This window comes from Oncorhynchus clarkii, chromosome 6 (assembly GCF_045791955.1).
Source record: "Oncorhynchus clarkii lewisi isolate Uvic-CL-2024 chromosome 6, UVic_Ocla_1.0, whole genome shotgun sequence".
Taxonomy (NCBI): domain Eukaryota; kingdom Metazoa; phylum Chordata; class Actinopteri; order Salmoniformes; family Salmonidae; genus Oncorhynchus; species Oncorhynchus clarkii.
The window spans coordinates 83,958,740-83,973,739 of NC_092152.1; the positions used below are offsets into that span (position 1 = coordinate 83,958,740).

General features: G+C 43.2%; 1 protein-coding gene across 2 annotated transcripts in view; it reads right to left on the reverse strand.

The window, feature by feature from the left end:
• Positions 1 to 15,000, reverse strand: part of LOC139411736 (dual specificity mitogen-activated protein kinase kinase 5-like) — a 122,884-nt gene that overhangs the window by 12,501 nt on the left and 95,383 nt on the right. For both annotated transcript variants that reach the window (XM_071158421.1, XM_071158420.1), the window contains exons 20-21: positions 6,046 to 6,107; positions 4,505 to 4,550 (exon numbers count right to left, since the gene is read on the reverse strand). In XM_071158421.1, the coding sequence (XP_071014522.1) occupies positions 4,505 to 4,550; positions 6,046 to 6,107 (108 nt within the window). The remainder of the gene's footprint in view (positions 1 to 4,504; positions 4,551 to 6,045; positions 6,108 to 15,000) is intronic.

The window sequence follows — 15,000 nt, forward strand, 5'->3', positions numbered from 1 at the left end:
GGTAACTCACCATAAGGTTGTTAGGAGGTTTCTATAGTCTGTAACATGGTAACTCACCATAAGGTTGTTAGGAGGTTTCTATAGTCTGTAACATGGTAACTCACCATAAGGTTGTTAGGAGGTTTCTATAGTCTGTAACATGGTAACTCACCATAAGGTTGTTAGGAGGTTTCTATAGTCTGTAACATGGTAACTCACCATAAGGTTGTTAGGAGGTTTCTATAGTCTGTAACATGGTAACTCACCATAAGGTTGTTAGGAGGTTTCTATAGTCTGTAACATGGTAACTCACCATAAGGTTGTTAGGAGGTTTCTATAGTCTGTAACATGGTAACTCACCATAAGGTTGTTAGGAGGTTTCTATAGTCTGTAACATGGTAACTCACCATAAGGTTGTTAGGAGGTTTCTATAGTCTGTAACATGGTAACTCACCATAAGGTTGTTAGGAGGTTTCTATAGTCTGTAACATGGTAACTCACCATAAGGTTGTTAGGAGGTTTCTATAGTCTGTAACATGGTAACTCACCATAAGGTTGTTAGGAGGTTTCTATAGTCTGTAACATGGTAACTCACCATAAGGTTGGTAGGAGGTTTCTATAGTCTGTAACATGGTAACTCACCATAAGGTTGTTAGGAGGTTTCTATAGTCTGTAACATGGTAACTCACCATAAGGTTGTTAGGAGGTTTCTATAGTCTGTAACATGGTAACTCACCATAAGGTTGTTAGGAGGTTTCTATAGTCTGTAACATGGTAACTCACCATAAGGTTGTTAGGAGGTTTCTATAGTCTGTAACATGGTAACTCACCATAAGGTTGTTAGGAGGTTTCTATAGTCTGTAACATGGTAACTCACCATAAGGTTGTTAGGAGGTTTCTATAGTCTGTAACATGGTAACTCACCATAAGGTTGTTAGGAGGTTTCTATAGTCTGTAACATGGTAACTCACCATAAGGTTGTTAGGAGGTTTCTATAGTCTGTAACATGGTAACTCACCATAAGGTTGTTAGGAGGTTTCTATAGTCTGTAACATGGTAACTCACCATAAGGTTGTTAGGAGGTTTCTATAGTCTGTAACATGGTAACTCACCATAAGGTTGTTAGGAGGTTTCTATAGTCTGTAACATGGTAACTCACCATAAGGTTGTTAGGAGGTTTCTATAGTCTGTAACATGGTAACTCACCATAAGGTTGTTAGGAGGTTTCTATAGTCTGTAACATGGTAACTCACCATAAGGTTGTTAGGAGGTTTCTATAGTCTGTAACATGGTAACTCACCATAAGGTTGTTAGGAGGTTTCTATAGTCTGTAACATGGTAACTCACCATAAGGTTGTTAGGAGGTTTCTATAGTCTGTAACATGGTAACTCACCATAAGGTTGTTAGGTTTCTATAGTCTGTAACATGGTAACTCACCATAAGGTTGTTAGGAGGTTTCTATAGTCTGTAACATGGTAACTCACCATAAGGTTGTTAGGAGGTTTCTATAGTCTGTAACATGGTAACTCACCATAAGGTTGTTAGGAGGTTTCTATAGTCTGTAACATGGTAACTCACCATAAGGTTGTTAGGAGGTTTCTATAGTCTGTAACATGGTAACTCACCATAAGGTTGTTAGGAGGCTTCTATAGTCTGTAACATGGTAACTCACCATAAGGTTGTTAGGAGGTTTCTATAGTCTGTAACATGGTAACTCACCATAAGGTTGTTAGGAGGTTTCTATAGTCTGTAACATGGTAACTCACCATAAGGTTGTTAGGAGGTTTCTATAGTCTGTAACATGGTAACTCACCATAAGGTTGTTAGGAGGTTTCTATAGTCTGTAACATGGTAACTCACCATAAGGTTGTTAGGAGGTTTCTATAGTCTGTAACATGGTAACTCACCATAAGGTTGTTAGGAGGTTTCTATAGTCTGTAACATGGTAACTCACCATAAGGTTGTTAGGAGGTTTCTATAGTCTGTAACATGGTAACTCACCATAAGGTTGTTAGGAGGTTTCTATAGTCTGTAACATGGTAACTCACCATAAGGTTGTTAGGAGGTTTCTATAGTCTGTAACATGGTAACTCACCATAAGGTTGTTAGGAGGTTTCTATAGTCTGTAACATGGTAACTCACCATAAGGTTGTTAGGAGGTTTCTATAGTCTGTAACATGGTAACTCACCATAAGGTTGTTAGGAGGTTTCTATAGTCTGTAACATGGTAACTCACCATAAGGTTGTTAGGAGGTTTCTATAGTCTGTAACATGGTAACTCACCATAAGGTTGTTAGGAGGTTTCTATAGTCTGTAACATGGTAACTCACCATAAGGTTGTTAGGAGGTTTCTATAGTCTGTAACATGGTAACTCACCATAAGGTTGTTAGGAGGCTTCTATAGTCTGTAACATGGTAACTCACCATAAGGTTGTTAGGAGGTTTCTATAGTCTGTAACATGGTAACTCACCATAAGGTTGTTAGGTTTCTATAGTCTGTAACATGGTAACTCACCATAAGGTTGTTAGGAGGTTTCTATAGTCTGTAACATGGTAACTCACCATAAGGTTGTTAGGAGGTTTCTATAGTCTGTAACATGGTAACTCACCATAAGGTTGTTAGGAGGTTTCTATAGTCTGTAACATGGTAACTCACCATAAGGTTGTTAGGAGATTTCTATAGTCTGTAACATGGTAACTCACCATAAGGTTGTTAGGTTTCTATAGTCTGTAACATGGTAACTCACCATAAGGTTGTTAGGAGGTTTCTATAGTCTGTAACATGGTAACTCACCATAAGGTTGTTAGGAGGTTTCTATAGTCTGTAACATGGTAACTCACCATAAGGTTGTTAGGAGGTTTCTATAGTCTGTAACATGGTAACTCACCATAAGGTTGTTAGGAGGTTTCTATAGTCTGTAACATGGTAACTCACCATAAGGTTGTTAGGAGGTTTCTATAGTCTGTAACATGGTAACTCACCATAAGGTTGTTAGGAGGTTTCTATAGTCTGTAACATGGTAACTCACCATAAGGTTGTTAGGAGGTTTCTATAGTCTGTAACATGGTAACTCACCATAAGGTTGTTAGGAGGTTTCTATAGTCTGTAACATGGTAACTCACCATAAGGTTGTTAGGTTTCTATAGTCTGTAACATGGTAACTCACCATAAGGTTGTTAGGAGGTTTCTATAGTCTGTAACATGGTAACTCACCATAAGGTTGTTAGGAGGTTTCTATAGTCTGTAACATGGTAACTCACCATAAGGTTGTTAGGTTTCTATAGTCTGTAACATGGTAACTCACCATAAGGTTGTTAGGAGGTTTCTATAGTCTGTAACATGGTAACTCACCATAAGGTTGTTAGGAGGTTTCTATAGTCTGTAACATGGTAACTCACCATAAGGTTGTTAGGAGGTTTCTATAGTCTGTAACATGGTAACTCACCATAAGGTTGTTAGGAGGTTTCTATAGTCTGTAACATGGTAACTCACCATAAGGTTGTTAGGAGGTTTCTATAGTCTGTAACATGGTAACTCACCATAAGGTTGTTAGGAGGTTTCTATAGTCTGTAACATGGTAACTCACCATAAGGTTGTTAGGAGGTTTCTATAGTCTGTAACATGGTAACTCACCATAAGGTTGTTAGGAGGTTTCTATAGTCTGTAACATGGTAACTCACCATAAGGTTGTTAGGAGGTTTCTATAGTCTGTAACATGGTAACTCACCATAAGGTTGTTAGGAGGTTTCTATAGTCTGTAACATGGTAACTCACCATAATGTTGTTAGGAGGTTTCTATAGTCTGTAACATGGTAACTCACCATAAGGTTGTTAGGAGGTTTCTATAGTCTGTAACATGGTAACTCACCATAATGTTGTTAGGAGGTTTCTATAGTCTATAACATGGTAACTCACCATAAGGTTGGTAGGAGGTTTCTATAGTCTGTAACATGGTAACTCACCATAAGGTTGTTAGGAGGTTTCTATAGTCTGTAACATGGTAACTCACCATAAGGTTGTTAGGAGGTTTCTATAGTCTGTAACATGGTAACTCACCATAAGGTTGTTAGGAGGTTTCTATAGTCTGTAACATGGTAACTCACCATAAGGTTGTTAGGAGGTTTCTATAGTCTGTAACATGGTAACTCACCATAAGGTTGTTAGGAGGTTTCTATAGTCTGTAACATGGTAACTCACCATAAGGTTGGTAGGAGGTTTCTATAGTCTGTAACATGGTAACTCACCATAAGGTTGTTAGGTTTCTATAGTCTGTAACATGGTAACTCACCATAAGGTTGTTAGGAGGTTTCTATAGTCTGTAACATGGTAACTCACCATAAGGTTGTTAGGAGGTTTCTATAGTCTGTAACATGGTAACTCACCATAAGGTTGTTAGGAGGTTTCTATAGTCTGTAACATGGTAACTCACCATAAGGTTGTTAGGAGGTTTCTATAGTCTGTAACATGGTAACTCACCATAAGGTTGTTAGGAGGTTTCTATAGTCTGTAACATGGTAACTCACCATAAGGTTGGTAGGAGCAGGCCTCTCTTTGGGGAGTCTCTTCATGCTGAACAGAGAAAACAGCAGTTTTATCACAATGTTGTTTAAGCATACAGAGACATTTTCGAAGGTAAGACTATTTCATTTTGTGGTTCATTACTTACATTTTTCTATAAGTCATTTCCTAATGAGCATTTGTTCCTAATGAGCATCCAAGGACATTACTGACAAACCTGACAAGCCTAATTACCAGATTGTCCCAATGGTGCTTTTGTTACACTATGAGCTCCACGCAGTGGAAATGCTATGGCTAGTACAGTCTGACAATAAAATGTGTGGACAACCAGTCCATATTCCTCATACGAGGTCTCCTCGATGTTGTGTGTGTGTGTGTGTGTGTGTGTGTGTGTGTGTGGCCTACTATCATTTGAACAATAAAGCTGATCAAAACCATCTGCATCAGCACCACTCTAACCACCAGCGCCAGCTCACACACACACATACACACACTAAGTACCCAAACAGTCATTGACCCTGTGTGAGGACCCTGCCAGTCCTGAGAATGAGGAGGGGAGATTCGTCAGGGCGACCTACATAGGGGACTGTGAAGGATTAGTGTGTGGTTCTAGAGAGGCCCGTCTGGAGCTAACCGAGTTACTGTGTGATGAATCACAGCAGGCAGGGACCAGGGACAGGACAGGGACCTCTAAGAATAGCCTGGGAGGTGGCAGTGCCAACCTGGTGCCAGGGCTGGGGCGGGCACGGAGAAGAGAAACAGAGACCTGGCCTGTTTGACTAAATAAGGCATAGAGATAGGTAAACAACAGCTGGCGGTATGTAGACACACGTACAAGGACATACACATGTAGAAACATGCACACACTGTTAAGGTCCTGCTTTTGGCCGGTAGGTCAGTCCATTGGGTGTGTTCCCCCTGCTGTGTGTTTATTAGTGAGAGCATTTGGCTAACAGGGGGCCAACAGACCATGGGAGACATGGTCAGTGTAAATATTGTGCTGTGTTGCTGCAGTAAAGAAACAAATCAGAGAGATAATTTGTTCTTCAGGAGAGCCTGGTATACTGGGATAAGGCCTGTCCTTGTTATCCTGTCTCTGCTAGCTGCCCCATTACCACCCAACACCATTATCAGACATAGGAGAGTGGAGGGCACTAAAGTGATAATGCATGTCCTACATGAGTCATCAAGTAAAAAAAATACAGCCTACTAAATTCATATTAACGATTACATTTAGTGTACTAAAGACGATGGATTTAAAATAAATGAACATGGTTGAGGTCTGGCCTTTGGCAAATTAAATGCTATTCAATTCTATCCAATTATTGAACTTAATTTTTAAACATATTGAATCTGTTGATTTATTAGGTTTCTGTTTCTAGGTTTATTTCTGTTCGGCTGAAACCAACACATCAAAAGGCTGATATTTGAGAGAGAGCGATAAGGGTTTTCTCACCTAGCTATTTTAAGATGAATGCACTAATGCAGTAAGTCGCTGTGGATAAGATCCTCTGTTAAATGACAAATGTAAAACAATTTGGCTCACCACTGTGTGATGAAGTGGACAAACTTCTGGCTGAACTGACCCACAGGAAGAACAGGAGGCTCCTGGGAGAAACACAAGGACACAACTGAACAACTTAAGACCACACAGCATAACACGGAAGCTTCTAGAAGGTTGTTATGTGATATCAAATCTGTCACTAAAAGCTAAACCCATTTCTTAATTTTGTTGAAGAGATCCACTTTGATAAACACTACTAATCAACATACGAATAACTTGAACCTAAATGAGAGATTTAATTACACAAATCTAAAAATCCCGATTCTTCACAATCACTGTATCCACAACTGTATCCACTGGTTAAGAATACAAAACCACAATTCGGAGAAACCCCAAACCCTGAACTACATAGAATTCTAGTTATTAAAACACATTTTGCTGAGAAAAGCCGACCTTGATAAAGAGGCTATTTCTAAACGCTGCGATACATTGTCCCGTCTTCTTAGTAAAAAGAGGTAGCTGCACCTGAACCCCACCTATTGTTGGACGAGCACAATGGAGTCAAGGAAAATAATCTCCTTTAGGAATCAGTGGGGGGGGGGGGGGGGGGGGGGGGGGGGGGGGGTCGGGTGAGCACAAGTGTGAGCGGCACTGGTCATCTTCGTTCCGATAAAAATATTAAAGGAAATTTCGCCATGAAAGGCGAAACATTTTACTGTCAGATTGCAACTGTCATTTATTTTACATGAATGCCCTCTAAAGTCTATATTTTAAAGTATATTTTACTTGGCAATGGCACGGTATAAAATGTGTTTGAGGCATGAATACAAATGAAAACTTTATTATAATCGTATTGGGTAGTGTGTTACAGTTTGATAGTCAAACACTATAAGAATCAATTTGAGAACTTTTTCACCCGCTGTGCACTCAACAACCACAGTCAACTACCCCAGTCAGCTACCCCAGTCAGCTACCCCAGTCAGCTACCCCAGTCAACTACCCCAGTCAACTATCCCAGTCAACTACCCCAGTCAACTAGCCCAGTCAACTACCCCAGTCAACTACCCCAGTCAGCTACCACAGTCAACTACCCCAGTCAGCTAGCCCAGTCAGCTAGCCCAGTCAACTACCCCAGTCAGCTACCCCAGTCAGCTACCCCAGTCAGCTACCCCAGTCAGCTACTCCAGTCAACAACCCCACTCAACAACCACAGTCAACTACCCCAGTCAGCTACCCCAGTCAGCTACCCCAGTCAGCTAGCCCAGTCAGCTAGCCCAGTCAGCTAGCCCAGTCAACTACCCCAGTCAGCTACCTCAGTCAGCTACCCCAGTCAACAACCCCAGTCAACAACCACAGTCAACAACCATAATGAACATTGTAGTGAGACAGTCACAGAGGACTGGAGATGGAGAGACCGCGGGGGGATGGAGAGACCGCAGGGGGATGGAGAGACCGCGGGGGGATGGAGAGACCGCAGGGGATGGAGAGACCGCGGGGGATGGAGAGACCGCGGGGGATGGAGAGACCGAAGGGGATGGAGAGACCCAAGAGGATGGAGAGACCCAAGGGGATGGAGAGACCCAAGGGGATGGAGAGACCAAAGAGGATGGAGAGACCCAAGGGGATGGAGAGACCCAAGGGGATGGAGAGACCAAAGGGGATGGAGAGACCCAAGGGGATGGAGAGACCGCGGGGGGATGGAGAGACCGCGGGGGGATGGAGAGACCGCGGGGGGATGGAGAGACCCAAGGGGATGGAGAGACCCAAGGGGATGGAGAGACCGCGGGGGATGGAGAGACCTCGGGGGATGGAGAGACCTCGGGGGATGGAGAGACCGCGGGGGGATGGAGAGACCGCGGGGGGATGGAGAGACCCAAGGGGATGGAGAGACCCAAGGGGATGGAGAGACCCAAGGGGATGGAGAGACCGCGGGGGATGGAGAGACCTCGGGGGATGGAGAGACCTCGGGGGATGGAGAGACCGCGGGGGATGGAGAGACCGCGGTGGATGGAGAGACCGCGGGGGATGGAGAGACCGCGGGGGATGGAGAGACCGAGGGGGATGGAGAGACCGCGGGGGATGGAGAGGCCGCGGGGGATGGAGAGACCGCGGGAGATGGAGAGACCGCGGGGGATGGAGAGACCGCGGGGGATGGAGAGACCACGGGGGATGGAGAGACCACGGGGGGATGGAGAGACCGCGGGGGGATGGAGAGACCGCGGGGGGATGGAGAGACCGCGGGGGGATGGAGAGACCGCGGGGGGATGGAGAGACCGCGGGGGATGGAGAGACCGCTTGGGATGGAGAGAGAGATGGAGAGAGAGAGACAAAAAGAAAGCATGGTAGAGGAGAATTGAGGCCGAAGGGCAGCAACCTAAACCTCTTCAGCCAACAGAATGAAGACATTTAAACTGTCAAGTCAACTGGCTTTAAGCAGCACTCCTACATGTGAGCTGCAAAACAAACATTTCTAAGAGCCAGACATCAGAATGTGGTTTTATTACGATCCCAGTATTGTCTGAATCAGAATATAAGGAGGAACATTTCCTTTCTTAAGGGCCAAGCCCAACTTCTTCAGTCTCCTGATGTTGAAGAGGCGCTGTTGCGCCTTCTTCACCATGCTGTCTGAACGTGTGTGTGTGTGTGTGTGAGAATATGTGTGTGTGTGTGAGAATGTGTGGGTATTTCATGTGAATGTGTGTGGAGAGCACAGGCCAGGCCCAGTTGATGTTGTCCAGTAGATGTTGGCTCCCACACTGTCACCTCCCTCCCTCTATAGCTCCTCCCTCTCCCCTCCCTCCCTCTATAGCTCCTCCCTCCTCAGCTCCTCCTCCCTCCTCAGCTCTTCCCTCTCCCCTCCCTCTATAGCTCCTCCCTCCTCAGCTCTTCCCTCTCCCCTCCCTCTATAGCTCCTCCCTCCTCAGCTCTTCCCTCTCCCCTCCCTCTATAGCTCCTCCCTCCTCAGCTCTTCCCTCTCCCCTCCCTCTATAGCTCCTCCCTCCCCATCCCTCCCTCTATAGTTCCTCCCTGCCCCTTCATCCCTCCCTCCCTAGCTCCTCCCTCCATAGCCCCTCCCTGCCTAACTCCTCCCTGCCCCTTCATAGCTCCTCCCTCCCTAACTCCTCATCCATAGCTCCTCCCTCCCTAACCCCTCCATAGCTCCTCCCTCACATCCCTCCTCCATCACCTCCGCCAAACTGACCTTCAACACGGGGGCCCCACAGGGGTGTGTGCTTAGTTCGACTCCAACACTATAATCAAGTTAGCTGACAACACAATGGTGGTAGGCCTGATCACTGGCTACAATGAGACAGCCTACAGGGAGGTCGTCAGTGACCTGGCATTGTGTTACCAGGACAACAACCTCTCCCTCAACGTCAGTAGGGACGAGGAGCTGATTGTGGACTCCAGAAGGTGGTGGGTGGGGGGGTGAGCATGGCCCCATCCATATCGACGGTAGGCATATTCACAGGGCTGTAGTGGAGCGGGTCGAGAGCTTTAAAGTTCCTTGGTTTCCAAATCACTAAGGACTTAAAATGGTCCCACACCCACCCACCCACCCACCCACACAACAGAGCCTCTTCCCCATCAGGAGGCTGAACAGATTTGGCATGGTCCCTCAAATTCTAGAGCTGCACCATTGAGAGCATCTTGACTGGCTGCATCACTGCTTGGTATTGCAACTGCACCGCCCTCGATCGCATGGTTCTGCAGAGTGTGGGGCCGACAGCCAAGTACATCACTGGGGCCGAGCTCCCTGACATCCAGGACCTCTATACCAGATGGTGTGAAAGGAAGGCCTGGAAAATTGTTAAAGACTCCAGCCACCTAAGCCATAGACTGTTCTTTCTACTTCCGCAAAGCAGCGGAACCAAAGCATCAAGTCTGACACCAAGAAGCTCCTAAACAGCTTCAATCCCCAAGCCAAAAGACTGCTAAATAGCTAACAAAATGGCTACGCAGACTTTCTGACTCTGCACACACACACAGGAGTCTACAAACTCACTCACATTCCAACAAGCACACACTTAATTTGCTCACACACATTCATACTGACTTTACACACACTTCCACACAATCATCATATACACTGCTGCCACTCTGTTTATCATATATCTTAGTCACCTTACCCCTATACATATCTACCTCTATCACTCCAGTATCCCTGCACATTGTAAATATGGTAAACACTGACCCAGGAACTGACCCTGTATATAGCTACTGACCCTGGAACTGTCCCTGTATATAGCTACTGACCCTGTATATAGCTACTGACCCTGGAACTGTCCCTGTATATAACTACTGACCCTGGAACTGTCCCTGTATATAGCTACTGATTCTGGAACTGTCCCTGTATATAGCTACTGACAATGGAACGGTCCCTGTATATAGCTACTGAACCTGGAACTGACCCTGCATATAACTACTGACCCTGGAACTGACCCTGTATATAGCTACTGACCCTGGAACTGACCCTGCATATAACTACTGACCCTGGAACTGACCCTGCATATAGCTACTGACCCTGCATATAGCTACTGACCCTGCATAAAGCTACTGACCCTGGAAGTGTCCCTGTATATACAGTTGAAGTCTGAACTTTACATAGACCTTAGCCAAATAAATGTAAACAAAGGTTTTCACAATTTCTGACATTCAATCCCAGTAAAATGTCCCTGCCTTAGGTCAGTTAGGATCACCACTTAATTTTAAGAAAGTGAAATGTCAGAATAATAGTAGAGAGAATGATTTATTTCAGCTTTTATTTCTTTCATCACATTCCCAGTGGGTCAGAAGTTTACATACACTCAATTCATATTTGATAGCATTGCCTTTATATTGTTTAACTTGGGTCAAATGTTTCAGGTAGCCTTCCACAAGCTTCCCACAATAAGTTGGGTGAATTTTGGCCCATTCCTCCTGACAGAGCTGGTGTAACTGAATCAGGTTTATTGGCCTCCATGCTCGCACACACTTTTTCAGTTCTGCACACACATTTTCTATGGGATTGAGGTCAGGGCTTTGTGATGGTCACTCCAACAACTTGACTTTGTTGTCCTTAAGTCATTTTGCCACAACGTTGGAAGTATGCTTGGGGTCATTATCCATTCGGAAAACCCATTTGCGACTAACCTTTAACTTCCTGACTGATGTCTTGAGATGTTGCTTCAATATCCACATAATTATCCTCCCTCATGATGCCATCTATTTTGTGAGGTGAACCAGTCCCTCCTGCAGCAAAGCACCCCCACAACAGGATACTGCCACCCCTGTGCTTCACGGTTGGGATGGTGTTCTTCGGCTTGCAAGCCTACTCCTTTTTCCTCCAATCATAACGATGGTCATTATGGCCAAACAGTTCTATTTTTGTTTCATCAGACCAGAGGACATTTCTCCAAAAAGTATGATCTTTGTCCCCATGTGCAGTTGCAAACCGTAGTCTGGCTTTTTTAAAGCTTGCTGAGCGGCCTTTCAGGTTATGTCGATATAGGACTCGATTTACTGTGGATATAGATACTTTTGTACCGGTTTCCTTCTGCCTCTAGGAGACAGAACGCGTCTCCTTCCTGAGTGGTATGATGGCTGCGTGATCCCATGGTGTTTATACTTGCGTACTATTGTTTGTACAGATGAACGTGGTACCTTCTGGCGTTTGGAAATTGCTCCCAAGGATGACCAAGACTTGTGGTGGTCTACAATTTTTTTCTGAAGTCTTGGCTGATTTCTTTTGATTTTCTCATGATGTCAAGCAAAGAGGCACTGAGTTTGAAGGTAGGCCTTGAAATACATCAACAGGTACACCTCCAATTGACTCAAATAATATCAATTAGCCTATCAGAAGCTTCTAAAGCCATGACATAATTTTATGGAATTTTCCAAGCTGTTTAAAAGGCACAGTCAACTTAGTGTATGTAAACTTCTGACCCACTGGAATTGTGATACAGTGAAATAAGTGAAATAATCTGTCTGTAAACAATTGTTGGAAAAATGACTTGTGTCATGCACAAAGTAGATGATCTAATCGACTTGCCAAAACTATAGTTTGTTAAAAATAAATTTGTGGAGTGGTTGAAAAAATAGTTTTAATGACTCCAACCTAAGTGTATGTAAACTTCCGACTTCAACTGTAGCTACTGACCCTGGAACTGTCCCTGTATATAGCTACTGACCCTGGAACTGTTTCTCGTGTGTGTTTTTGGGAACTTTACTTTATAGTACTACTGATATTGATTACTGCATTGTTGGGAAGGAACTCGCAAGAAAGGCTTTTCACTGTACTTGTACAAGTGACAATAATACTTGAAACTTGAATGTCAAAATAATATCTGTAATGTGTGTTTGCGTGAGAGAGAGAAAAGGAAGCCTATAAATTCCCTAGTGACCAAATAAATGTGTAACAGTGCTTGAGCAGCTAGCTTCTTTTGGCTGTACGGCCCACTGGCACACACAGCCCTAAAAAAGGATGTTCAGTCAAAAAGGGGGAGTAAACTGTTTAAATTGATTCTATCCTAGTCCATGTGGGTTTTAGTGACATTATGAAGGGCAGCGCTGAACAGTTGAAACTGGATTTTAGAGAGCTGATTAACTCTCTGCTAGACACTAACAAAACACCCATCATATCTGGCCTTGTGCCCTCTCTGAATCGTGGCATTGAACACTTTAGCAGGATTCTTTCTCTTCACAACTGGCTACGTGATTATTGCAGCTCAATGGGTGTAACTTTTGTTGACAATTTCAATACCTTTTGGAAACAAAACACATTTTATAAGGAGGATGGGATCATTTGGGGTCCTGGATCCTTTCACAGCATTATAAGGCTGCGATGAGACAATGACTCATCAATGACACAGCCCAGCTCAGTTAATCCCCACCATTGTGACGCAGAGTTGTCATAATGCTTCAGCAAATGTACATTACCCCAGGGGCATTGGTAGACACAATGTAAGTAACCTAATTGATGTGCCTCTAACTGCCCTGAATGCCTCTGCTGATCCTACATCTATTGTATGCAGCAATCATGTGTCTATGAACCAGATTTATAATGTTAGCACTGAGGTGGTGTTCCCTAGTAGGAAGTCCAATGTGTGCAGCTCACCCTGCACTAACATAAATAACATGAGAATGTCTACTTCTGCTAAGCTAAGTAAAGTAATGAAAACAAGCAAGCATCCCAGAAAAGTGCTCAAAATAACCCATGTTAATATATGTAGCTTAAGAAACAAGGTTAATGAAATTAATAACTTGCTAGTAACGGATGATTCATATTTTGACTATCTCTGAAACTCACTTAGACAATACCTTTGATGATACAGTGGTAACAATACACGGTTATAACATCTACAGAAAAGACAGAAATGCCAGTGGTGGAGGTGTTGCTGTTAATATTCAGTACCACATTCCTGTAAAGATTAGAGAGGATCTCATGTGAAATACTGTTGAAGTAATATGGCTACAGGTTCATCTGCCTCACCTAAAGCCCATTCTGGTGGGAAGCTGCTATAAGACCAAGTGCTAACAGTCAGTATCTGGATAACATGTGTGAAATGCTTGATAATGTATGTGAGAGGTATATTTTCTGGGTGATTTATATTGACTGGCTTTCATCAAGCTGCCCACTTCAAACTGTAACCAGTGCCTGCAACCTGGTTCAGGTTATCAGTCAACCTACCAGGGTAGTTACAAACAGCACATGAATGAAATCATCAACATGTATTACTAATGCTGCAGAAATGTGCTTGAAAGCAGTATCCAGATCCATCGAATGTAGAGATATCAATATAGTAGCCATATGTAGGAAAACCAAAATTCCAAAGGCTGGGCCTAATATAGTGTAAAAGAAGTCATATAATTTGTTTTGTAGTGATTCCTATGTTGTTGATGTAAAGAATATCTGTTGGTTCATGGTGTGTAATGAGGAGCAAACAGACGTTGCACTTGACATATTTATGAAATTGCTTATCCTAGTTACTAATAAGCATGCACCCATTAAGAAAATGACTGTAAAAACTGTTAAATCCCCTTGGATTGATGAGGAACTGAAACATTGTATGGTTGAGAGGGATGAGGCAAAAGGAATGGCAAATAAGTCTTGCTGCACAACCGATTGGCAAACAAACTGTAAATTGAGAAATCATGTGACAAAACTGAATAAAAATAACATGAAATTAAAACTATGAAACAAAGATAAATGACAAAGAATTATAGTAAAAAGCTTTGAAGCACCTTCAATAAAATGTTGGGAAAAAAGGCAAACTCAACTCCATCATTCATTGAATCCGATGGCTCATTTATCACAAAACCAAAAGATATTTCAAACTACTTTTTTATTGGCAAGATTAGCAAACGTAGGAATAACATGCCAGTAACAAATGCTGACGCTACACATCCAAGTATATCTGACCAAATTACGAAAGACAAGAATTGCAATTTTTTATTCCGTAAAGCAAATGTGGAAGAGGTGAAAATATTATTGTTGTCTATCAACAATTACAAGCCCCCGGGTTCTCACAACTTAGACGGAAAATTACTGAGGATAATAGTGAGCGATTTTGCCACATCTTAAATGTAAGCCTACTAGAAAGTGTGTGCTTGGATGGAAGCAAAAGTTATTCCGCTACCTAAGAATAGTAAAGCCCCCTTTACTGGCTCAAAGAGCCAACCAATCAGCCTGTGACCAACCCTTAGTAAACCTTTTGGAAAAAATTATGTTTGACCAGATACAATGCTATTTTACAGTAAACAAATTGACAACAGACTTTCAGCACGCTTATAGGGAAGGCTATTCAACAAGCACAGCACTTACACAAAGAACTGATGATTGGCTGAGAGAAATTGATGATAAAAAGATTTTGGGGGCTGTTTTGATAAACTTCAGTGCAGCTTTTGACATTATCGATCATTATCTGCTGCTGGAGAAACGTATGTGTTATGGCTTTACACACCCTGCTATATTGTGGATAAAGAGTTACCTGTCTAACAGAACACAGAGCCTCTCAA